Source organism: Heptranchias perlo, chromosome 7, assembly GCF_035084215.1.
Source record: "Heptranchias perlo isolate sHepPer1 chromosome 7, sHepPer1.hap1, whole genome shotgun sequence".
NCBI classification, from domain to species: domain Eukaryota; kingdom Metazoa; phylum Chordata; class Chondrichthyes; order Hexanchiformes; family Hexanchidae; genus Heptranchias; species Heptranchias perlo.
Window position 1 is genome coordinate 82,477,199 of NC_090331.1, and position 27,712 is coordinate 82,504,910.

The 27,712-nt window shown below is 48.5% G+C and overlaps 1 protein-coding gene across 1 annotated transcript in view; it reads right to left on the bottom strand.

Moving 5' to 3' along the window:
* Nucleotides 1–3,064: 3,064 nt before the first annotated feature.
* Nucleotides 3,065–27,712, bottom strand: part of cdk15 (cyclin-dependent kinase 15) — a 204,513-nt gene continuing 179,865 nt past the window's right edge. The window contains exons 14-15 of the mRNA XM_067986872.1: nt 7,235–7,370; nt 3,065–3,237 (exon numbers count right to left, since the gene is read on the bottom strand). Of these exons, the coding sequence (XP_067842973.1) occupies nt 7,270–7,370 (101 nt within the window). The 3' untranslated portion in view covers nt 3,065–3,237; nt 7,235–7,269. The remainder of the gene's footprint in view (nt 3,238–7,234; nt 7,371–27,712) is intronic.

The window sequence follows — 27,712 nt, forward strand, 5'->3', positions numbered from 1 at the left end:
GAGAGTGCTACCATTGAGTCACGGCTGGTTGACCTTCCACCGGCTGTAGCCAATCCTTTACCATGGGAAGTTGTGGAAAGATATTGTGGAGCTAAATTGGACAATTAGCCCCATTCTCATCACAATCCTTGGAATAATTCTTTTGTGGGATCTGTTAAGTGAAATGTAAGTATATGCCCTCACTGTGGAAGCTCTTTTACAGGGAGTGCAACTCTTGTCTGGATTAGCAAAGCTAACTGTTCCAATTAGCTCAAACTCTCGTTTGATGAGATGTCAACCCATGATTTGCCCATTTATTGGCCATCTTGGTGAGTACAGTATCACACCTCCAACGGGGGGAACATGGCACTGCGTAAAGAGAGAGGGGCCACCCACATCCAAACTCCACCAATGTGGAGCGACGCTCTTCACAAGGTATCCCGAACGGCTCGATTCAGATTTCATGGGACAGTTCTGTTATTCAGTTCAATCCCCTGCCCCCTCCAGGGATGCACAGTCCCCTTACGGGGATATGGGTTCCAAGGACACCAGCCACCCTCCACGCCTCACTTGGGTGTCCGATTCTTCACATGTGAGTGAGTGACAGCAAGATATTCCACCAAGATGGCTGTCGCTCACACCTGACGTCCACACGCACACAACTCACGGCGGTGACCAGGCATGGGAAATCCGGTCAGATGTTCACCTCTGGCCAATGAGCCCAGGACCACATTCCTCTCCCAACCAACACATGAAGACACATGTCAATCACACACGACACCTGTCAATCACACTCCTCTCCCAACCAACACACGAGGACATAGGAACATAGGAACGTAGGAACAGGAGTAGGCCATTCAGCCCCTCGTGCCTGCTCCGCCATTTGATAAGATCATGGCTGATCTGTGATCTAACTCCATATACCTGCCTCGGACCCATATCCCTTAATACCTTTGGTTGCCAAAAAGCTATCTATCTCAGATTTAAATTTAGCAATTGAGCTGGTATCAATTGCCGTTTGCGGAAGAGAGATCCAAACTTCTACCACCCTTTGTGTGTAGAAATGTTTTCTAATCTCACTCCTCAAAGGTCTGGCTCTAATTTTTAGACTATGCCCCTTACTCCTAGAATCCCCAACCAGCCGAAATAGTTTCTCTCTATCCACCCTATCCATTCCCCTTAATATCTTATAAACTTCGACCAGATCACCCCTTAACCTTCGAAACTCTAGAGAATACAACCCCAATTTGTGTAATCTCTCCTCGTAACTTAACCCTTGTTGTCCGGGTATCATTCTAGTAAACCTACGCTGCACTCCCTCCAAGGCCAATATGTCCTTCCGAAGGTGCGGTGCCCAGAACTGCTCATAGTACTCCAGGTGCGGTCTAACCAGGGTTTTGTATAGCTGCAGCATAACTTCTGCCCCCTTGTACTCTAGTCCTCTAGATATAAAGGCCAGCATTCCATTAGCCTTCTTGATTATTTTCTGCACCTGTTCATGACACTTCAATGATCTATGTACCTGAACCCCTAAGTCCCTTTGGACATCCACTGTTTTTAACTTTTTACCATTTAGAAAGTACCCTGTTCTATCCTTTTTTGATCCAAAGTAGATGACCTCACATTTGCCTACATTGAATTCCATTTGCCACAGTTTTGCCCATTCACCTAATCTATCAATATCGCTTTGTAATTTTATGTTTTCATCTACACTGCTTACAATGCCACCGATCTTTGTGACATCGGCAAACTTAAATATGAGACTTTCTATGCCTTCATCTAAGCCGTTAATAAATATTGTGGATAATTGAGGCCCCAAGACAGATCCCTGTGGGACTCCACTAGTCACATCCTGCCAATGTGAGTACTTACCCATTATCCCTACTCTCTGTCACCTTTCGCTCAGCCAACTTCCTAACCAAGTCCGTACTTTTCCCTCGATTCCATGGGCTTCTATCTTAGCTAACAGTCTCTTATGTGGGACCTTATCAAATGCCTTCTGGAAGTCCATACAAATAACATCCATTGACATTCCCCTGTCAACTACTTTAGTCACCTCTTCAAAAAATTCAATCAGGTTTGTCAGGCACGACCTACCTTTCACAAATCCATGCTGGCTCTCTCTGATTAACTGATAATTCTCGGGGTGTTCAGTCACCTTATCCTTAATTATAGACTCCAGCAATTTCCCCACAACAGATGTTAGGCTGTCAATCACACACAACGACACCTGTCAATCACACTCCTCTCCCAACCATAAGTTTTACCCATCCTGTTTGGTATTTATGATGTGTGCTCATCAAAGTGAGGAATGACAGTGCTGTCCATATCTCACACTCAATGCCCCAAACAGGGCAGGTACAGCACGGGTTAGATACAGAGTAAAGCTCCCTCTACACTGTCCCATCAAACACTCCCAGGGCTGGGACATCACTGTGTGGGGAAATCACAGTCATAGACCCCCATCCTATCTTCACCAGCGTGTGTAATGATGGAAGAGGAAAATGCAGATAGCGTCCTGGTCACTGCCCGGAAACCCCGACTCAACGATCTAATATGTGAGGGTGTGAGACAGGAATGGGGACTCGAGTGGGTATCAGTGCGTTGCTGGTATCTGTGGGACTGTACCCAGTGAGAGTGAGCTCCTTCAGAACAGGGGGGAAATTGGAAAAGTTTTGTTGATAACCTGGACAGATTTCAGAACGAACAAGTAACTGGAACAATCTTCGCACAGTCAGCCTCCAGTCACCAGATTGGTTATATCCCTACTCTCCCCCTTAGACCACTCCCCCACCACACCCTCCCCCCCCCTTACACCCTCCTCCTATACCCTCCCCCCCCTTACACCCTCCCCATTATACCCTCTTTACATCGTCCCCCCTACACCCCCCACATTCCCCTCTTCAATCTCCCCCCGAGCCAAACCCCACTTATAGCCCTCTCTTCACCCTCCCCCTCCACTCACCCTCTTCCCGAATCACCCTCCCCCCACTGAGACACCATCCCCCACCACGAAACACCCCCCCACGAGAGACACCCCCCCACGAGAGACACCCCCTCCCCCCCCCACCCCGAGATCTGTCTGCAGCTTCCGACTCGCTGGGCGCAGTGGGCGAATGTTCGGCTCACAATGGCTTCAGGAGGATGAGGCCAGGATACGAGTCAGGGGGTCCTCAGCCTCTCGATGTCGAGGGGCTGGATGGTCGAATGTCAGTGTCTCCTCCCAGTGATCGCTGCTCGTGTGTCCCACAAAACAATCTGCAAAGTAAAGAGCTCAGGATGATGGAGGGGAAATCACCGGGTATCCAATCCGTCTCGTGGAGTTAGTTATCATCGCCAGTATTAATGGAGAAAGATAGGTTCAGCCCCACAGGAAGATCTCAGGCTCTCTCGGTTCTCAAACGTTAAACTGGACTCGTCCAAAGACTCAAATGACCGATTCCCCTGCCTGGTGTGGGAACGAGTCAAAAGGAGCAGGTCCTGGGACCAGAGCTTGGGCTGAGTTAACCGATCTCAGTTCTAAAACAGGGCGGGGAGGCTACAATTGGCCTCAGTGCCCCGACTTAGGGGGAAGAAATTCGGCCAGGCTTCCTGTTCCTGATCACTGAAAAGTGAACACTGACTGCAGGACGAGGCAAATGTCGGACACAGTGCAGTTTCTGTGGGCCCCGCCCACCCGCAACTGGTTTGAGATTGACCAAACAAGATTGCCAGTGCAGGCAGTAGAGGGCCGGATATAGAGCTAGCAGTACAGAGCAGGCAGTATGTTGGGATATAGAGTAGGCAGTAGATGGCAGGATATAGAGTGGGCAGTACAGGGCTTGCAGTACAGGGTGGGGTATAGAGCGAGCAGTACAGGGTGGGATATCGAGCAGACAGTACAGGGCGGGCATCACAGGGTGGGATATAGAGCAGAAAGTACTGGGCAGGCAGTACAGGGTGGGATGTAGAGTGGACAGTACAGGATGGGATATGGAGCAGGCAGTACAGGGCAGGCAGTACAGGGTGGGATATAGAGCAGGTAGTACAGGATGGGATATAGAGCAGGCAGTACAGGGCAGGCAGTACAGGGTGGGATATAGAGCAGGTAGTACAGGATGGGATATAGAGCAGGCAGTACAGGGCAGGCAGTACAGGGTGGGATATAGAGCAGGTAGTACAGGGTGGGCATCACAGGATGGGATATGGAGCAGGCAGTACAGGGCAGGCATCACAGGGTGGGATATAGAGCAGGTAGTACAGGATGGGATATAGAGCAGGCAGTACAGGATGGGATATAGAGCAGGTAGTACAAGGCAGGCAGTACAGGATGGGATATAGAGCAGGTAGTACAGGATGGGATATAGAGCAGGCAGTACAGGATGGGATATAGAGCAGGCAGTACAAGGCAGGCAGTACAGGATGGGATATAGAGCAGGCAGTACAGGATGGGATATAGAGCAGGCAGTACAGGATGGGATATAGAGCAGGTAGTACAAGGCAGGCAGTACAGGATGGGATATAGAGCAGGCAGTACAGGATGGGATATAGAGCAGGCAGTACAGGATGGGATATAGAGCAGGCAGTACAGGGCGGGCAGTACAGGATGGGATGTAGAGTGGACAGTACAGAATGGGATATAGAACGGGCAGTACAGGGCCAGATATAAAGCAGACAGCACAGGGTAGGTACGGGATTGAACAGGGGGTGAAGGCTGGGGTCCAGTCTCTGAAGATTTTTCTCCATCGGTATATCACAGCAGTTTCCATTGAGGATTCCAATCTTGAGCCTTGAGACTCACCAGCAGGGATCTTCATTGTACTAGAGAGCCTCGCACAAAGAGGATGCAGGTTGTCCCTGCAGGGACTTGTGCCACACAGGGCCAAGGAGCCTTCAGTGATTGCACAGGGCAGTGCCTGACACGAGTGCCTGACCCAGTCAGACTCTCTTCACAGTACTGACTGGCAGTCTCTTTGTACACAGCCTGACCCTCAGAGTCAGGAACTGACGCTCAGGGCTGTCACGCTGCAAATTACCCCTTCCCCAGAGAAGCGGGGAGAAAGATTTCCTCCAGTTTTCTTCCCCTCTCCTGCTGGGTGCAGTCTATGGGGCCCCTCTCCTGCTGGGTACAGTGTGTGGGGCCCCTCCTGCTGGGTACAGTGTGTGGGGCCCCTCTCCTGCTGGGTACAGTGTGTGCGATCCCTCTCCTGCTGGGTACAGTGTGTGGGATCCCTCTCCTGCTGGGTACAGTGTGTGGGGTCCCTCTCCTGCTGGGTACAGTGTGTGGGGTCCCTCTCCTGCTGGGTACAGTGTGTGGGGTCCCTCTCCTGCTGGGTACAGTGTGTGGGGCCCCTCTCCTGCTGGGTACAGTGCGTGGGGCCCCTCTCCTGCTGGGTACAGTGCGTGGGGCCCCTCTCCTGCTGGGTACAGTGCGTGGGGCCCCTCTCCTGCTGGGTACAGTGCGTGGGGCCCCTCTCCTGCTGGGTACAGTGCGTGGGGCCCCTCTCCTGCTGGGTACAGTGCGTGGGGCCCCTCTCCTGCTAGGTACAGTGCGTGGGGCCCCTCTCCTGCTGGGTACAGTGCGTGGGGCCCCTCTCCTGCTGGGTACAGTGCGTGGGGCCCCTCTCCTGCTGGGTACAGTGCGTGGGGCCCCTCTCCTGCTGGGTACAGTGCGTGGGGCCCCTCTCCTGCTGGGTACAGTGCGTGGGCTCCCTCTCCTGCTGGGTACAGTGCGTGGGCTCCCTCTCCTGCTGGGTACAGTGCGTGGGCTCCCTCTCCTGCTGGGTACAGTGCGTGGGCTCCCTCTCCTGCTGGGTACAGTGCGTGGGCTCCCTCTCCTGCTGGGTACAGTGCGTGGGCTCCCTCTCCTGCTGGGTACAGTGCGTGGGCTCCCTCTCCTGCTGGGTACAGTGCGTGGGCTCCCTCTCCTGCTGGGTACAGTGCGTGGGCTCCCTCTCCTGCTGGGTACAGTGCGTGGGCTCCCTCTCCTGCTGGGTACAGTGCGTGGGCTCCCTCTCCTGCTGGGTACAGTGCGTGGGCTCCCTCTCCTGCTGGGTACAGTGCGTGGGCTCCCTCTCCTGCTGGGTACAGTGCGTGGGCTCCCTCTCCTGCTGGGTACAGTGCGTGGGCTCCCTCTCCTGCTGGGTACAGTGCGTGGGCTCCCTCTCCTGCTGGGTACAGTGCGGGGGCTCCCTCTCCTGCTGGATACAGTGCGTGGGCTCCCTCTCCTGCTGGGTACAGTGCACGGGCTCCCTCTCCTGCTGGGTACAGTGCGTGGGCTCCCTCTCCTGCTGGGTACAGTGCGTGGGCTCCCTCTCCTGCTGGGTACAGTGCGTGGGCTCCCTCTCCTGCTGGGTACAGTGCGTGGGCTCCCTCTCCTGCTGGGTACAGTGCGTGGGCTCCCTCTCCTGCTGGGTACAGTGCGTGGGCTCCCTCTCCTGCTGGGTACAGTGCGTGGGCTCCCTCTCCTGCTGGGTACAGTGCGTGGGCTCCCTCTCCTGCTGGGTACAGTGCGTGGGCTCCCTCTCCTGCTAGGTACAGTGCGTGGGCTCCCTCTCCTGCTGGGTACAGTGCGTGGGCTCCCTCTCCTGCTGGGTACAGTGCGTGGGCTCCCTCTCCTGCTGGGTACAGTGCATGGGCTCCCTCTCCTGCTGGGTACAGTGCGTGGGCTCCCTCTCCTGCTGGGTACAGTGCGTGGGGCCCCTCTCCTGCTGGGTACAGTGCGTGGGGCCCCTCTCCTGCTGGGTACAGTGCGTGGGCTCCCTCTCCTGCTGGGTACAGTGCGTGGGCTCCCTCTCCTGCTGGGTACAGTGCGTGGGCTCCCTCTCCTGCTGGGTACAGTGCGTGGGCTCCCTCTCCTGCTGGGTACAGTGTGTGGGGTCCCTCTCCTGCTGGGTACAGTGCGTGGGGCCCCTCTCCTGCTGGGTACAGTGTGTGGGGACCCTCTCCTGCTGGGTACAGTGTGTGGGGTCCCTCTCCTGCTGGGTACAGTGTGTGGGGACCCTCTCCTGCTGGGTACAGTGTGTGGGGACCCTCTCCTGCTGGGTACAGTGTGTGGGGTCCCTCTCCTGCTGGGTACAGTGTGTGGGGACCCTCTCCTGCTGGGTACAGTGTGTGGGGTCCCTCTCCTGCTGGGTACAGTGTGTGGGGACCCTCTCCTGCTGGGTACAGTGTGTGGGGTCCCTCTCCTGCTGGGTACAGTGTGTGGGGACCCTCTCCTGCTGGGTACAGTGTGTGGGGACCCTCTCCTGCTGGGTACAGTGTGTGGGCTCCCTACCTTCCGTTCCCTGCCTGTCCCTTTCTCTTCCCACATCAGGCAAAAATCGAGGTGCACCGGTCCTTCCGAAATGGATGGAAAGCATTCCGGGCTTCAGGCTCCAGGCGAACTCCAGGCACGCTAAAGATGGAAACCACTGCAAGGGGAACGAAAGCAGCAGTCAGCGGGAGAACAGAATGTGTCGTGAAATCTAAACACTCAATGCTGGCTTTAAAATTCAACTCAGTGACTGGCAGCAACATCATGTCCTGCTGACCCATGACCGGATACTCAATAAATCACGAGCAATTACATTGCAGAAACAGGCCATTCGGCCCAACTGGTCCATGCCGGTATTTATGCTCCACACGAGCCTCCTCTCACCTCTCATCATCTCTCCCCATCAGGATATCAAAAGTGGCAAACTGTCACCATCAGCAGGTATTAACAGTGGTCATTGCAGTGACCACTGGCACCAGCACTGGCACCAGCACTGGCCCCGGTTGTTGAATTTGTGCTACTACTAGCAATCGCACAGCCACTGACAATGTTACAGCAACTGACCTCAGTACTGGCAACAGGACAAGCACTGGTTTCAGGACTGTCACTGATACTGTCACAAACAGGCACTGACCACAACAGTATATAAACAAAGCAAAACACACTAACCCTCTATCACTCCCTGACAATAACTCGATCACACACTCAGTCACACACTGACACTAATTCAATCACTCCCTCCCTCACACACTGACACAAATTCAATCACTCCCTCCGTCACACACTGACACTAATTCAATCACTCCCTGTCACACACTGACACTAATTCAATCACTCCCTCCATCACACATTGACACTAATTCAATCACTCCCTCCGTCACACACTGACACTAATTCAATCACTCCCTCCGTCACACACTGACACTAATTCAATCACTCCCTCCGTCACACACTGACACTAATTCAATCACTCCCTCCGTCACACACTGACACTAATTCAATCACTCCCTCCGTCACACACTGACACTAATTCAATCACTCCCTCCGTCACACACTGACACTAATTCAATCACTCCCTCTGTCACACACTGACACTAATTCAATCACTCCCTCCCTCACACACTGACACTAATTCAATCACTCCCTCCATCACACACTGACACTAATTCAATCACTCCCTCTGTCACACACTGACACTAATTCAATCACTCCCTCCATCACACCCTGACACTAATTCAATCACTCTCTCCCTCACACACTGACACTAATTCAATCACTCCCTCTGTCACACACTGACACTAATTCAATCACTCCCTCCCTCACACACTGACACTAATTCAATCACTCCCTCCATCACACACTGACACTAATTCAATCACTCCCTCTGTCACACACTGACACTAATTCAATCACTCCCTCCATCACACCCTGACACTAATTCAATCACTCTCTCCCTCACACACTGACACTAATTCAATCACTCCCTCCGTCACACGCTGACACTAATTCAATCACTCCCTCCCTCACACACTGACACTAATTCAATCACTCCCTCCCTCACACACTGACACTAATTCAATCACTCCCTCCCTCACACACTGACACTAATTCATTCACTCCCTTCATCACACACTGACACTAATTCAATCACTCCCTTCATCACACACTGACACTAATTCAATCACTCCCTCTGTCACACACTGACACTAATTCAATCACTCCCTCCCTCACACCCTGACACTAATTCAATCACTCCCTCCGTCACACGCTGACACTAATTCAATCACTCCCTCCCTCACACCCTGACACTAATTCAATCACTCCCTCCCTCACACACTGACACTAATTCAATCACTCCCTCCCTCACACCCTTACACTAATTTGATTAATCCCTCCGTCACACGCTGACACTAATTCAATCACTCCCTCCCTCACACCCTGACACTAATTCAATCACTCCCTCCCTCATACACTGACACTAATTCAATCACTCCCTCCCTCACACACTGACACTAATTCATTCACTCCCTTCATCACACACTGACACTAATTCAATCACTCCCTTCATCACACACTGACACTAATTCAATCACGCCCTCCATCACACCCTGACACGAATTCAATCACTCCCTCCCTCACACACTGACACTAATTCAATCACTCCCTCCGTCACACCCTGACACTAATTCAATCAATCCCTCTGTCACACACTGACACTAATTCAATCACTCCCTCCCTCACACACTGACACTAATTGAATCACTCCCTCCATCACACACTGACACTAATTCAATCACTCCCTCCATCACACCCTGACACTAATTCAATCACTCCCTCAGTCACACACTGACACTAATTCAATCACTCCCTCCGTCACACACTGACACGAATTCAATCACTCCCTTCATCACACACTGACACTAATTCAATCACTCCCTCCCTCACACACTGACACTACTTGAATCACTCCCTCCATCACACACTGACACTAATTCAATCACTCCCTCCCTCACACACTGACACTAATTCAATCACTCCCTCCCTCACACACTGACACTAATTCAATCACTCCCTCCATCACACACTGTCACGAATTCAATCACTCCCTCCGTCACACCCTGACACTAATTCAATCACTCCCTCCGTCACACACTGACACTAATTCAATCACTCCCTCCCTCACACACTGACACTAATTCAATCACTCCCTCCATCACACACTGACACTAATTCAATCACTCCCTCAGTCACACACTGACACTAATTCAATCACTCCCACCCTCACACACTGACACTAATTCAATCACTCCCTCCGTCACACACTGACACGAATTCAATCACTCCCTCCATCACACACTGACACTAATTCAATCACTCTCTCCCTCACACACTGACACTAATTCAATCACTCCCTCCCTCATACACTGACACTAATTCAATCACTCCCTCCCTCACACACTGACACTAATTCATTCACTCCCTTCATCACACACTGACACTAATTCAATCACTCCCTTCATCACACACTGACACTAATTCAATCACTCCCTCTGTCACACACTGACACTAATTCAATCACTCCCTCCCTCACACCCTGACACTAATTCAATCACTCCCTCCATCACACACTGACACTAATTCAATCACTCCCTCAGTCACACACTGACACTAATTCAATCACTCCCTCCCTCACACACTGACACTAATTCAATCACTCCCTCCGTCACACACTGACACGAATTCAATTACTCCCTCCGTCACACGCTGACACTAATTCAATCACTCCCTCCCTCACACCCTGACACTAATTCAATCACTCCCTCCCTCATACACTGACACTAATTCAATCACTCCCTCCCTCACACACTGACACTAATTCATTCACTCCCTTCATCACACACTGACACTAATTCAATCACTCCCTTCATCACACACTGACACTAATTCAATCACTCACTCCATCACACCCTGACACGAATTCAATCACTCCCTCCCTCACACACTGACACTAATTCAATCACTCCCTCCGTCACACCCTGACACGAATTCAATCAATCCCTCTGTCACACACTGACACTAATTCAATCACTCCCTCCCTCACACACTGACACTAATTGAATCACTCCCTCCATCACACACTGACACTAATTCAATCACTCCCTCCATCACACCCTGACACTAATTCAATCACTCCCTCAGTCACACACTGACACTAATTCAATCACTCCCTCCGTCACACACTGACACGAATTCAATCACTCCCTTCATCACACACTGACACTAATTCAATCACTCCCTCCCTCACACACTGACACTACTTGAATCACTCCCTCCATCACACACTGACACTAATTCAATCACTCCCTCCCTCACACACTGACACTAATTCAATCACTCCCTCCCTCACACACTGACACTAATTCAATCACTCCCTCCATCACACACTGACACTAATTCAATCACTCCCTCCATCACACACTGACACTAATTCAATCCCTCCATCACACACTGTCACGAATTCAATCACTCCCTCCGTCACACCCTGACACTAATTCAATCACTCCATCGATCACACACTGACACTAATTCAATCACTCCCTCTGTCACACACTGACACTAATTCAATCACTCCCTCTGTCACACACTGACACTAATTCAATCACTCCCTCCCTCACACACTGACACTAATTCAATCACTCCCTCCATCACACACTGACACTAATTCAACCACTCCCTCCATCACACACTGACACTAATTCAATCACTCCCTCCATCACACACTGACACTAATTCAATCACTCCCTCTGTCACACACTGACACTAATTCAATCACTCCCTCCGTCACACACTGACACTACTTGAATCACTCCCTCCATCACACACTGACACTAATTCAATCACTCCCTCCCTCACACACTGACACTAATTCAATCACTCCCTCCCTCACACACTGACACTAATTCAATCACTCCCTCCATCACACACTGACACTAATTCAATCACTCCCTCCATCACACACTGACACTAATTCAATCCCTCCATCACACACTGTCACGAATTCAATCACTCCCTCCGTCACACCCTGACACTAATTCAATCACTCCATCGATCACACACTGACACTAATTCAATCACTCCCTCTGTCACACACTGACACTAATTCAATCACTCCCTCTGTCACACACTGACACTAATTCAATCACTCCCTCCCTCACACACTGACACGAATTCAATCACTCCCTCCATCACACACTGACACTAATTCAATCACTCCCTCCATCACACACTGACACTAATTCAATCACTCCCTCCATCACACACTGACACTAATTCAATCACTCCCTCTGTCACACACTGACACTAATTCAATCACTCCCTCCGTCACACACTGACACTAATTCAATCACTCCCTCCCTCACACACAGACACTAATTCAATCACTCCCTCCCTCACACACTGACACTAATTCAATCACTCCCTCCATCACACCCTGACACTAATTCAATCACTCCCTCCCTCACACACTGACACTAATTCAATCACTCCCTCCCTCACACACTGACACTAATTCAATCCCTCCCTCCCTCACACACTGACACTAATTCAATCACTCCCTCCGTCACACCCTGACACTAATTCAATCACTCCCTCCATCACACACTGACACTAATTCAATCACTCCCTCAGTCACACACTGACACTAATTCAATCACTCCCTCCCTCACACACTGACACTAATTCAATCACTCCCTCCGTCACACACTGACACGAATTCAATCACTCCCTCCATCACACACTGACACTAATTCAATCACTCTCTCCCTCACACACTGACACTAATTCAATCACTCCCTCTGTCACACACTGACACTAATTCAATCACTCCCTCCATCACACCCTGACACTGATTCAATCACTCCCTCCCTCACACACTGACACTAATTCAATCACTGCCTCCGTCACACACTGACACGAATTCAGTCACTCCCTCCATCACACACTGACACTAATTCAATCACTCTCTCCCTCACACACTGACACTAATTCAATCACTCCCTCTGTCACACACTGACACGAATTCAATCACTCCCTCCATCACACCCTGACACTGATTCAATCACTCTCTCCCTCACACACTGACACTAATTCAATCACTCCCTCCGTCACACACTGACACGAATTCAGTCACTCTCTCCCTCACACACTGACACTAATTCAACCACTCCCTTCATCACACACTGACACTAATTCAATCACTCCCTTCATCAAACACTGACACTAATTCAATCACTCTCTCTATCACACACTGACACTAATTCAATCACTCCCTCCCTCACACACTGACACTAATTCAATCACTCTCTCCGTCACACACTGACACTAATTCAATCACTCCCTCTGTCACACCCTGACACTAATTCAATCACTCCCTCCCTCACACACTGACACTAATTCAATCACTCCCTCTGTCACACCCTGACACTAATTCAATCACTCCCTCCCTCACACACTGACACTAATTCAATCACTCCCTCACACACTGACACTAATTCAATCACTCCCTCCATCACACACTGACACTAATTCAATCACTCCCTCCCTCACACACTGACACGAATTCAATCACTCCCTCCATCACACACTGACACTAATTCAATCATTCCCTCCGTCACACACTGACACTAATTCAATCACTCCCTCCATCACACCCTGACACTAATTCAATCACTCCCTCCATCACACCCTGACACTAATTCAATCACTCTCTCTTTCACACCCTGACACTAATTCAATCACTCCCTCCATCACACCCTGACACTAATTCAATCACTCTCTCTTTCACACACTGACACTAATTCAATCACTCCCTCCTTCACAAACTGACACTAATTCAATCACTCCCTCCATCACACACTGACACTAATTCAATCACTCCCTCCATCACACCCTGACACTAATTCAATCACTCTCTCTTTCACACACTGACACTAATTCAATCACTCCCTCCCTCACACACTGACACTAATTCAATCATTCCCTCCTTCACAAACTGACACTAATTCAATCACTCCCTCCCTCACACACTGACACTAATTCAATCACTCCCTCCATCACACACTGACACTAATTCAATCACTCCCTCCCTCACACACTGACACTAATTCAATCACTCCCTCCATCACACACTGACACGAATTCAATCACTCCCTCCATCACACACTGACACTAATTCAATCACTCCCTCACACACTGAAACTAATTCAATCACTCCCTCCGTCACACACTGACACTAATTCAATCACTCCCTCCATCACACACTGACACTAATTCAATCCCTCCCTCACACACTGACACTAATTCAATCACTCCCTCCATCACACACTGACACTAATTCAATCACTCCCTCCATCACACACTGACACTAATTCAATCACTCCCTCCCTCACACCCTGACACTAATTCAATCACTCCCTCCATCACACACTGACACGAATTCAATCACTCCCTCCGTCACACACTGACACTAATTCAATCACTCCCTCCCTCATACACTGACACTAATTCAATCCCTCCCTCACACACTGACACTAATTCAATCACTCCCTCCATCACACACTGACACTAATTCAATCACTCCCTCCCTCACACACTGACACTAATTCAATCACTCCCTCCCTCACACACTGACACGAATTCAATCACTCCCTCCATCACACACTGACACTAATTCAATCATTCCCTCCGTCACACACTGACACTAATTCAATCACTCCCTCTGTCACACCCTGACACTAATTCAATAACTCCCTCCCTCACACACTGACACTAATTCAATCACTCCCTCCATCACACACTGACACTAATTCAATGACTCCCTCTGTCACACACTGACACTAATTCAATGACTCCCTCCATCACACGCTGACACTAATTCAATCACCCCCTCTGTCACACCCTGACACTAATTCAATAACTCCCTCCCTCACACACTGACACTAATTCAATCACTCCCTCCATCACACACTGACACTAATTCAATGACTCCCTCTGTCACACACTGACACTAATTCAATCACTCCCTCCATCACACCCTGACACTAATTCAATCACTCTCTCCCTCACACACTGACACTAATTCAATCACTCACTCCGTCACACGCTGACACGAATTCAATCACTCCCTCCGTCACACACTGACACTAATTCAATCACTCCCTCCCTCACACACTGACACTCATTCAATCACTCCCTCCCTCACACACTGACACTAATTCAATCACTCCCTCCCTCACACACTGACACTAATTCATTCACTCCCTTCATCACACACTGACACTAATTCAATCACTCCCTTCATCACACACTGACACTAATTCAATCACTCCCTCTGTCACACACTGACACCAATTCAATCACTCCCTGCATCACACGCTGACACTAATTCAATCACTCCCTCCCTCACACCCTGACACTAATTCAATCACTCCCTCCCTCACACACTGACACTAATTCATTCACTCCCTTCATCACACACTGACACTAATTCAATCACTCCCTCCATCACACGCTGACACTAATTCAATCACTCCCTCCCTCACACACTGACACTAATTCATTCACTCCCTTCATCACACACTGACACTAATTCAATCACTCCCTTCATCACACACTGACACTAATTCAATCACTCCCTCTGTCACACACTGACACTAATTCAATCACTCCCTCCCTCACACCCTCACACTAATTCAATCACTCCCTCCATCACACACTGACACTAATTCAATCACTCCCTCCCTCACACCCTGACACTAATTCAATCACTCCCTCCCTCACACCCTCACACTAATTCAATCACTCCCTCCATCACACGCTGACACTAATTCAATCACTCCCTCCGTCACACCCTGACACTAATTCAATCACTCCCTCCCTCACACACTGACACTAATTCATTCACTCCCTTCATCACACCCTGACACTAATTCAATCACTCCCTCTGTCACACACTGACACTAATTCAATCACTCCCTCCCTCACACACTGACACTAATTCAATCACTCCCTCCATCACACACTGACACTAATTCAATCACTCCCTCCGTCACATACTGACAATAATTCAATCACTCCCTCCATCACACCCTGACACTAATTCAATCACTCCCTCAGTCACACACTGACACGAATTCAATCACTCCCTTCATCACACACTGACACTAATTCAATCACTCCCTCCCTCACACACTGACACTAATTGAATCACTCCCTCCATCACACACTGACACTAATTCAATCACTCCCTCCCTCACACACTGACACTAATTCAATCACTCCCTCCCTCACACACTGACACTAATTCAATCACTCCCTCCATCACACACTGACACGAATTCAATCACTCCCTCCGTCACACCCTGACACTAATTCAATCACTCCATCGATCACACACTGACACTAATTCAATCACTCCCTCCCTCACACACTGACACTAATTCAATCACTCCCTCCATCACACACTGACACTAATTCAATCACTCCCTCCATCACACACTGACACTAATTCAATCACCCCCTCCGTCACACACTGACACTAATTCAATCACTCCCTCCCTCACACACTGACACTAATTCAATCACTCCCTCTGTCACACACTGACACTAATTCAATCACTCCCTCCCTCACACACTGACACTAATTCAATCACTCCCTCCATCACACACTGACACGAATTCAATCACTCCCTCTGTCACACACTGACACTAATTCAATCACTCCCTCCCTCACACACTGACACTAATTCAATCACTCCCTCCATCACACACTGACACTAATTCAATCACTCCCTCAGTCACACACTGACACTAATTCAATCACTCCCTCCCTCACACACTGACACTAATTCAATCACTCCCTCCGTCACACACTGACACGAATTCAGTCACTCACTCCATCACACACTGACACTAATTCAATCACTCTCTCCCTCACACACTGACACTAATTCAATCACTCCCTCTGTCACACACTGACACTAATTCAATCACTCCCTCCATCACACCCTGACACTGATTCAATCACTCTCTCCCTCACACACTGACACTAATTCAATCACTCCCTCCGTCACACACTGACACGAATTCAGTCACTCTCTCCCTCACACACTGACACTAATTCAATCACTCCCTTCATCACACACTGACACTAATTCAATCACTCCCTTCATCACACACTGACACTAATTCAATCACTCCCTTCATCAAACACTGACACTAATTCAATCACTCCCTCCATCACACACGGACACGAATTCAATCACTCTCTCTATCACACACTGACACTAATTCAATCACTCCCTCCCTCACACACTGACACTAATTCAATCACTCTCTCCGTCACACACTGACACTAATTCAATCACTCCCTCTGTCACACCCTGACACTAATTCAATAACTCCCTCCCTCACACACTGACACTAATTCAATCACCCCCTCCGTCACACACTGACACTAATTCAATCACCCCCTCCGTCACACACTGACACTAATTCAATCACTCCCTCCGTCACACCCTGACACTAATTCAATCACTCCCTCCATCACACACTGACACTAATTCAATCACTCCCTCCATCACACACTGACACTCATTCAATCACACCCTCCGTCATACACTGACACTAATTGAATCACTCCCTCCGTCACACACTGACACTAATTCAATCACTCCCTCCGTCACACACTGACACTAATTCAATCATTCCCTCCTTCACAAACTGACACTAATTCAATCACTCCCTCCCTCACACACTGACACTAATTCAATCACTCCCTCTGTCACACCCTGACACTAATTCAATAACTCCCTCCCTCACACACTGACACTAATTCAATCACTCCCTCCCTCACACACTGACACTAATTCAATCACTCCCTCCATCACACACTGACACTAATTCAATCACTCCCTCCCTCACACACTGACACGAATTCAATCACTCCCTCCATCACACACTGACACTAATTCAATCACTCCCTCCATCACACACTGACACTAATTCAATCACTCCCTCACACACTGACACTAATTCAATCACTCCCTCCATCACACACTGACACTAATTCAATCCCTCCCTCACACACTGACACTAATTCAATCACTCCCTCCATCACACACTGACACTAATTCAGTCACCTCCTCCGTCACACACTGACACTAATTCAATCACTCCCTCCATCACACAGACACTAATTCAATCACTCCCTCCATCACACACTGACACTAATTCAATCACTCCCTCCGTCACACACTGACACTAATTCAATCACTCCCTCCATCACACAGACACTAATTCAATCACTCCCTCCATCACACACTGACACTAATTCAATCACCCCCTCCGTCACACACTGACACTAATTCAATCACTCCCTCCATCACACAGACACTAATTCAATCACTCCCTCCCTCACACACTGACACTAATTCAATCACTCCCTCCGTCACACACTGACACTAATTCAATCACCCCCTCCGTCACACACTGACACTAATTCAATCACCCCCTCCGTCACACACTGACACTAATTCAATCACTCCCTCCGTCACACCCTGACACTAATTCAATCACTCCCTCCATCACACACTGACACGAATTCAATCACTCCCTCCATCACACACTGACACAAATTCAATCACACCCTCCGTCATACACTGACACTAATTGAATCACTCCCTCCGTCACACACTGACACTAATTCAATCACTCCCTCCGTCACACACTGACACTAATTCAATCACTCCCTCCATCACACACTGACACTAATTCAATCACTCCCTCCATCACACACTGACACTAATTCAATCACTCCCTCCGTCACACACTGACACTAATACAATCACCCCCTCCGTCACACCCTGACACGAATTCAATCACTCCCTCCATCACACACTGACACGAATTCAATCACTCCCTCCGTCACACCTTCACACTAATTCAATCACTCCCTCCATCACGCACTGACACGAATTCAATCACTCCCTCCATCACACCCTGACACTAATTCCATCACTCCCTCTGTCACACACTGACACTAATTCAATCACTCTCTCTTTCACACACTGACACTAATTCAATCACTCCCTCCATCACACACTGACACTAATTCAATCACTCCCTCCCTCACACACTGACACTAATTCAATCACTCTCTCTTTCACACACTGACACTAATTCAATCACTCCCTCCGTCACACACTGACACTAATTCAATCACTCCCTCCCTCACACACTGAAACTAATTCAATCACTCCCTCCGTCACACACTGACACGAATTCAATCGCTCCCTACCTCACACACTGACACTAATTCAATCACTCCCTCCATCACACCCTGACACTAATTCAATCACTCCCTCCATCACACACTGACACTAATTCAATCACTCCCTCTGTCACACATTGACACGAATTCAATCATTCCCTCCATCACACACTGACACTAATTCAATCACTCCCTCCATCACACACTGACACTAATTCAATCACACCCTCCGTCATACACTGACACTAATTGAATCACTCCCTCCGTCACACACTGACACTAATTCAATCACTCCCTCCGTCACACACTGACACTAATTCAATCACTCCCTCCATCACACACTGACACTAATTCAATCACTCCCTCCATCACACACTGACACTAATTCAATCACTCCCTCCGTCACACACTGACACTAATACAATCACCCCCTCCGTCACACCCTGACACGAATTCAATCACTCCCTCCATCACACACTGACACGAATTCAATCACTCCCTCCGTCACACCTTCACACTAATTCAATCACTCCCTCCATCACGCACTGACACGAATTCAATCACTCCCTCCCTCACACACTGACACTAATTCAATCACTCCCTCTTTCACACACTGACACGAATTCACCCACCTCCTCCGTTGCACACTGCCACGAATTCAATCACCCCCTCCGTCACACACTGACACTAATTCAATCACTCCCTCCGTCACACCCTGACACGAATTCAATCACTCTCTCCATCACACCCTGACACTAATTCAATCACTCCCTCCGTCACACACTGACACTAATTCAATCACTCCCTCCGTCACACCTTCACACTAATTCAATCACTCCCTCCATCACGCACTGACACGAATTCAATCACTCCCTCCATCACACCCTGACACTAATTCAATCACTCCCTCCGTCACACCTTCACACTAATTCAATCACCCCCTCCGTCACACCCTGACACTAATTAAATCACTCCCTCCATCACACACTGACACGAATTCAATCACTCTCTCCATCACACCCTGACACTAATTCAATCACTCCCTCCGTCACACACTGACACTAATTCAATCACTCCCTCCATCACACACTGACACGAATTCAATCACTCCCTCCATCACACGCTGACACTAATTCAATCACTCTCTCTTTCACACACTGACACTAATTCAATCACTCCCTCCATCACACACTGACACTAATTCAATCACTCCCTCCGTCACACACTGACACTAATTCAATCACTCCCTCCATCACACGCTGACACTAATTCAATCACTCCCTCCGTCACACACCGACACTAATTCAATCACTCCCTCCCTCACACACTGACACTAATTCAATCACTCTCTCTTTCACACACTGACACTAATTCAATCACTCCCTCCGTCACACACTGACACTAATTCAATCACTCCCTCCCTCACACACTGAAACTAATTCAATCACTCCCTCCGTCACACACTGACACGAATTCAATCGCTCCCTACCTCACACACTGACACTAATTCAATCACTCCCTCCCTCACACACTGACACGAATTCAATCACTCCCTCTGTCACACCCTGACACTAATTCAATCACTCCCTCCCTCACACACTGACACTAATTCAATCACTCCCTCCGTCACACACTGACACTAATTCAATCACTCCCTCCGTCACACACTGACACTAATTCAATCACTCCCTCCGTCACACCCTGACACTAATTCAATCACTCCCTCCATCACACCCTGACACTAATTCAATCACTCCCTCCATCACACACTGACACTAATTCAATCACTCCCTCTGTCACACATTGACACGAATTCAATCATTCCCTCCATCACACGCTGACACTAATTCAATCACTCTCTCTTTCACACACTGACACTAATTCAATCACTCCCTCCATCACACACTGACACTAATTCAATCACTCCCTCTGTCACACACTGACACTAATTCAATCACTCCCTCCATCACACCCTGACACTAATTCAATCACTCCCTCCATCACACCCTGACACTAATTCAATCACTCCCTCCATCACACACTGACACTAATTCAATCACTCCCTCCATCACACACTGACACTAATTCAATCACTCCCTCCGTCACACACTGACACTAATTCAATCACTCCCTCCGTCACACCCTGACACTAATTCAATCACTCCCTCCATCACACCCTGACACTAATTCAATCACTCCCTCCATCACACACTGACACTAATTCAATCACTCCCTCCATCACACACTGACACTAATTCAATCACTCCCTCCGTCACACACTGACACTAATTCAATCACTCCCTCCGTCACACCCTGACACTAATTCAATCACTCCCTCCATCACACCCTGACACTAATTCAATCACTCCCTCCATCACACACTGACACTAATTCAATCACTCCCTCTGTCACACACTGACACTAATTCAATCACCCCCTCCGTCACACACTGACACTAATTCAATCACTCCCTCCCTCACACACTGACACTAATTCAATCACTCCCTCTGTCACACACTGACACTAGTTCAATCACCCCCTCCGTCACACACTGACACTAATTCAATCACCCCCTCCGTCACACACTGACACTAATTCAATCACTCCCTCCATCACACACTGACACGAATTCAATCACCCCCTACCTCACACCCTGACACTAATTCAATCACTCCCTCCCTCACACACTGACACTAATTCAATCACTCCCTCCATCACATACTGACACTAATTCAATCACTCCCTCCGTCACACACTGACACGAATTGAATCACTCCCTCCATCACACACTGAAACTAATTCAATCACTCCCTCCGTCACACACTGACACTAATTCAATCACTCCCTCCATCACACACTGACACGAATTCAATCACTCCCTCCATCACACCCTGACACTAATTCCATCACTCCCTCCGTCACACCCTGACACTAATTCAATCACTCCCTCCGTCACACACTGACACTCATTCAATCACTCCCTCTGTCACACACTGACACTAATTCAATCACTCCCTCCCTCACACACTGACACTAATTCAATCACTCCCTCCCTCACACACTGACACGAATTCAATCACTCCCTCCATCACACACTGACACTAATTCAATCACTCCCTCTTTCACACACTGCCACTAATTCAATCACCCCCTCTGTCACACCCTGACACTAATTCAATCACTCCCTCCATCACACACTGACACGAATTCAATCACTCTCTCCATCACACCTTGACACTAATTCAATCACTCCCTCCGTCACACCCTGACACTAATTCAATCACTCCCTCCGTCACACACTGACACTAATTCAATCACTCTCTCCGTCACACACTGACACTAATACAATCACCCCCTCCGTCACACCCTGACACGAATTCAATCACTCCCTCCATCACACACTGACACGAATTCAATCACTCCCTCCGTCACACACTGACACTAATTCAATCACTCCCTCCCTCACACACTGACACTAATTCAATCACTCCCTCCCTCACACACTGACACGAATTCAATCACTCCCTCCGTCACACACTGACACGAATTCACCCACTCCCTCCGTTGCACACTGCCACTAATTCAATCACCCCCTCCATCACACCCTGACACTAATTCAATCACTCCCTCCATCACACACTGACATGAATTCAATCACTCTCTCCATCTCACCCTGACACTAATTCAATCACTCCCTCCGTCACACACTGACACTAATTCAATCACTCCCTCCATCACACACTGACATGAATTCAATCACTCTCTCCATCTCACCCTGACACTAATTCAATCACTCCCTCCGTCACACACTGACACTAATTCAATCACTCCCTCCGTCACACACTGACACTAATTCAATCACTCCCTCCCTCACACACTGACACGAATTCAATCACTCCCTCTGTCACACCCTGACACTAATTCAATCACTCCCTCCCTCACACACTGACACTAATTCAATCACTCCCTCCGTCACACACTGACACTAATTCAATCACTCCCTCCGTCACACACTGACACTAATTCAATCACTCCCTCCGTCACACCCTGACACTAATTCAATCACTCCCTCCATCACACCCTGACACTAATTCAATCACTCCCTCCATCACACACTGACACTAATTCAATCACTCCCTCTGTCACACATTGACACGAATTCAATCATTCCCTCCATCACACGCTGACACTAATTCAATCACTCTCTCTTTCACACACTGACACTAATTCAATCACTCCCTCCATCACACACTGACACTAATTCAATCACTCCCTCTGTCACACACTGACACTAATTCAATCACTCCCTCCATCACACCCTGACACTAATTCAATCACTCCCTCCATCACACCCTGACACTAATTCAATCACTCCCTCCATCACACACTGACACTAATTCAATCACTCCCTCCATCACACACTGACACTAATTCAATCACTCCCTCCGTCACACACTGACACTAATTCAATCACTCCCTCCGTCACACCCTGACACTAATTCAATCACTCCCTCCATCACACCCTGACACTAATTCAATCACTCCCTCCATCACACACTGACACTAATTCAATCACTCCCTCCATCACACACTGACACTAATTCAATCACTCCCTCCGTCACACACTGACACTAATTCAATCACTCCCTCCGTCACACCCTGACACTAATTCAATCACTCCCTCCATCACACCCTGACACTAATTCAATCACTCCCTCCATCACACACTGACACTAATTCAATCACTCCCTCTGTCACACACTGACACTAATTCAATCACCCCCTCCGTCACACACTGACACTAATTCAATCACTCCCTCCCTCACACACTGACACTAATTCAATCACTCCCTCTGTCACACACTGACACTAGTTCAATCACCCCCTCCGTCACACACTGACACTAATTCAATCACCCCCTCCGTCACACACTGACACTAATTCAATCACTCCCTCCATCACACACTGACACGAATTCAATCACCCCCTACCTCACACCCTGACACTAATTCAATCACTCCCTCCCTCACACACTGACACTAATTCAATCACTCCCTCCATCACATACTGACACTAATTCAATCACTCCCTCCGTCACACACTGACACGAATTGAATCACTCCCTCCATCACACACTGAAACTAATTCAATCACTCCCTCCGTCACACACTGACACTAATTCAATCACTCCCTCCATCACACACTGACACGAATTCAATCACTCCCTCCATCACACCCTGACACTAATTCCATCACTCCCTCCGTCACACCCTGACACTAATTCAATCACTCCCTCCGTCACACACTGACACTCATTCAATCACTCCCTCTGTCACACACTGACTCTAATTCAATCACTCCCTCCCTCACACACTGACACTAATTCAATCACTCCCTCCCTCACACACTGACACGAATTCAATCACTCCCTCCATCACACACTGACACTAATTCAATCACTCCCTCTTTCACACACTGCCACTAATTCAATCACCCCCTCTGTCACACCCTGACACTAATTCAATCACTCCCTCCATCACACACTGACACGAATTCAATCACTCTCTCCATCACACCTTGACACTAATTCAATCACTCCCTCCGTCACACCCTGACACTAATTCAATCACTCCCTCCGTCACACACTGACACTAATTCAATCACTCTCTCCGTCACACACTGACACTAATACAATCACCCCCTCCGTCACACCCTGACACGAATTCAATCACTCCCTCCATCACACACTGACACGAATTCAATCACTCCCTCCGTCACACACTGACACTAATTCAATCACTCCCTCCCTCACACACTGACACTAATTCAATCACTCCCTCCCTCACACACTGACACGAATTCAATCACTCCCTCCGTCACACACTGACACGAATTCACCCACTCCCTCCGTTGCACACTGCCACTAATTCAATCACCCCCTCCATCACACCCTGACACTAATTCAATCACTCCCTCCATCACACACTGACATGAATTCAATCACTCTCTCCATCTCACCCTGACACTAATTCAATCACTCCCTCCGTCACACACTGACACTAATTCAATCACTCCCTCCATCACACACTGACATGAATTCAATCACTCTCTCCATCTCACCCTGACACTAATTCAATCACTCCCTCCGTCACACACTGACACTAATTCAATCACTCCCTCCGTCACACACTGACACTAATTCAATCACTCCCTCTGTCACACCCTGACACTAATTCAATCACTCCCTCCATCACACCCTGACACGAATTCAATCACTCCCTCCATCACACACTGACACTAATTCAATCACTCCCTCTGTCACACACTGACACGAATTCAATCACTCCCTCCATCACACGCTGACACTAATTCAATCACTCCCTCCGTCACACACTGACACTAATTCAATCACTCTCTCTTTCACACACTGACACGAATTCAATCACTCCCTCCATCACACACTGACACTAATTCAATCACTCCCTCTGTCACACACTGACACTTATTCAATCACTCCCTCCATCACACCCTGACACGAATTCAATCAATCCCTCCATCACACCCTGACACTGATTCAATCACTCCCTCCATCACACACTGACACCAATTCAATCACTCCCTCCGTCACACAATGACACGAATTCAATCACTCCCTCCATCACACACTGACACTAATTCAATCACACCCTCCATCACACACTGACACGAATTCAATCACTCCCTCCATCACACGCTGACACTAATTCAATCACTCCCTCCGTCACACACTGACACTAATTCAATCACTCTCTCTTTCACACACTGACACTAATTCAATCACTCCCTCCAGCACACACTGACACTAATTCAATCACTCCCTCCGTCACACACTGACACTAATTCAATCACTCCCTCCATCACACGCTGACACTAATTCAATCACTCCCTCCGTCACACACTGACACTAATTCAATCACTCCCTCCGTCACACACTGACACTAATTCAATCACTCTCTCTTTCACACACTGACACTAATTCAATCACTCCCTCCCTCACACACTGACACTAATTCAATCACTCCCTCCGTCACACACTGACACTAATTCAATCACTCCCTCCGTCACACACTGACACTAATTCAATCACTCCCTTCATCACACACTGACACTAATTCAATCACTCCCTCCCTCACACACTGACACAAATTCAATCACTCCCTCCCTCACACACTGACACTAATTCAATCACCACCTCCGTCACACACTGACACGAATTCAATCACTCCCTCCCTCACACACTGACACTAATTCAATCACTCCCTTCATCACACACTGACACTAATTCAATCACTCCCTCCATCACACACTGACACTAATTCAATCCCTCCCTCACACACTTACACGAATTCAATCACTCCCTCCATCACACACTGACACTAATTCAATCATTCCCTCCGTCACACACTGACACTAATTCAATCACTCCCTCCATCACACACTGACACTAATTCAATCACTCCCTCCATCACACACTGACACTAATTCAATCACTCCCTTCATCACACACTGACACTAATTCAATCACTCCCTCCATCACACACTGACACTAATTCAATCACTCCCTTCATCACACACTGACACTAATTCAATCACTCCCTCCATCACACACTGACACTAATTCAATCCCTCCGTCACACACTGACACTAATTCAATCACTCCCTCCCTCACACAGACACTAATTCAATCACTCCCTCCGTCACACACTGACACTAATTCAATCACTCCCTCCCTCACACACTGACACGAATTCAATCACTCCCTCCGTCACACACTGACACTAATTCAATCACCCCTTCCGTCACACACTGACACTAATTCAATCACCCCCTCCGTCACACACTGACACTAATTCAATCACACCCTCCCTCACACACTGACACTAATTCAAACACTCCCTCCCTCACAGCCTGACACTAATTCAATCACTCCCTCCGTCACACACTGACACGAATTCAATCACCCCCTCCATCACACACTGACACTAATTCAATCACTCCCTCCGTCACACACTGACACTAGTTCAATCATTCCCTCCGTCACACACTGACACTAATTCAATCACTCCCTCCGTCACACACTGACACTAATTCAATCACTCCCTCTGTCACACACTGACACGAGTTCAATCATTCCCTTCATCACACACTGACACTAATTGAATCACTCCCTCCATCACACACTGACACTAATTCAATCACTCCCTTTATCACACACTGACACTAATTCAATCACTCCCTCTGTCACACACTGACACAAATTCACTCACTCCCTCCGTCACACACTGCCACTCATTCAATCACTCCCTCCGTCACACCCTGACACTAATTCAATCACCCCCTCCGTCACACACTGACACGAATTCAATCACTCCCTCCGTCACACATTGACACTCATTCAATCACTCCCTCCATCACACCCTGACACGAATTCAATCATTCCCTCCGTCACACACTGACACTAATTCAATCACCCCCTCCGTCACACACTGACACTAATTCAATCACTCCCTCCATCACACACTGACACTAATTCAATCACTCCCTCCGTCACACACTGACACGAATTCAATCACTCCCTCCATCACACATTGACACTCATTCAATCACTCCCTCCATCACACACTGCCACGAAT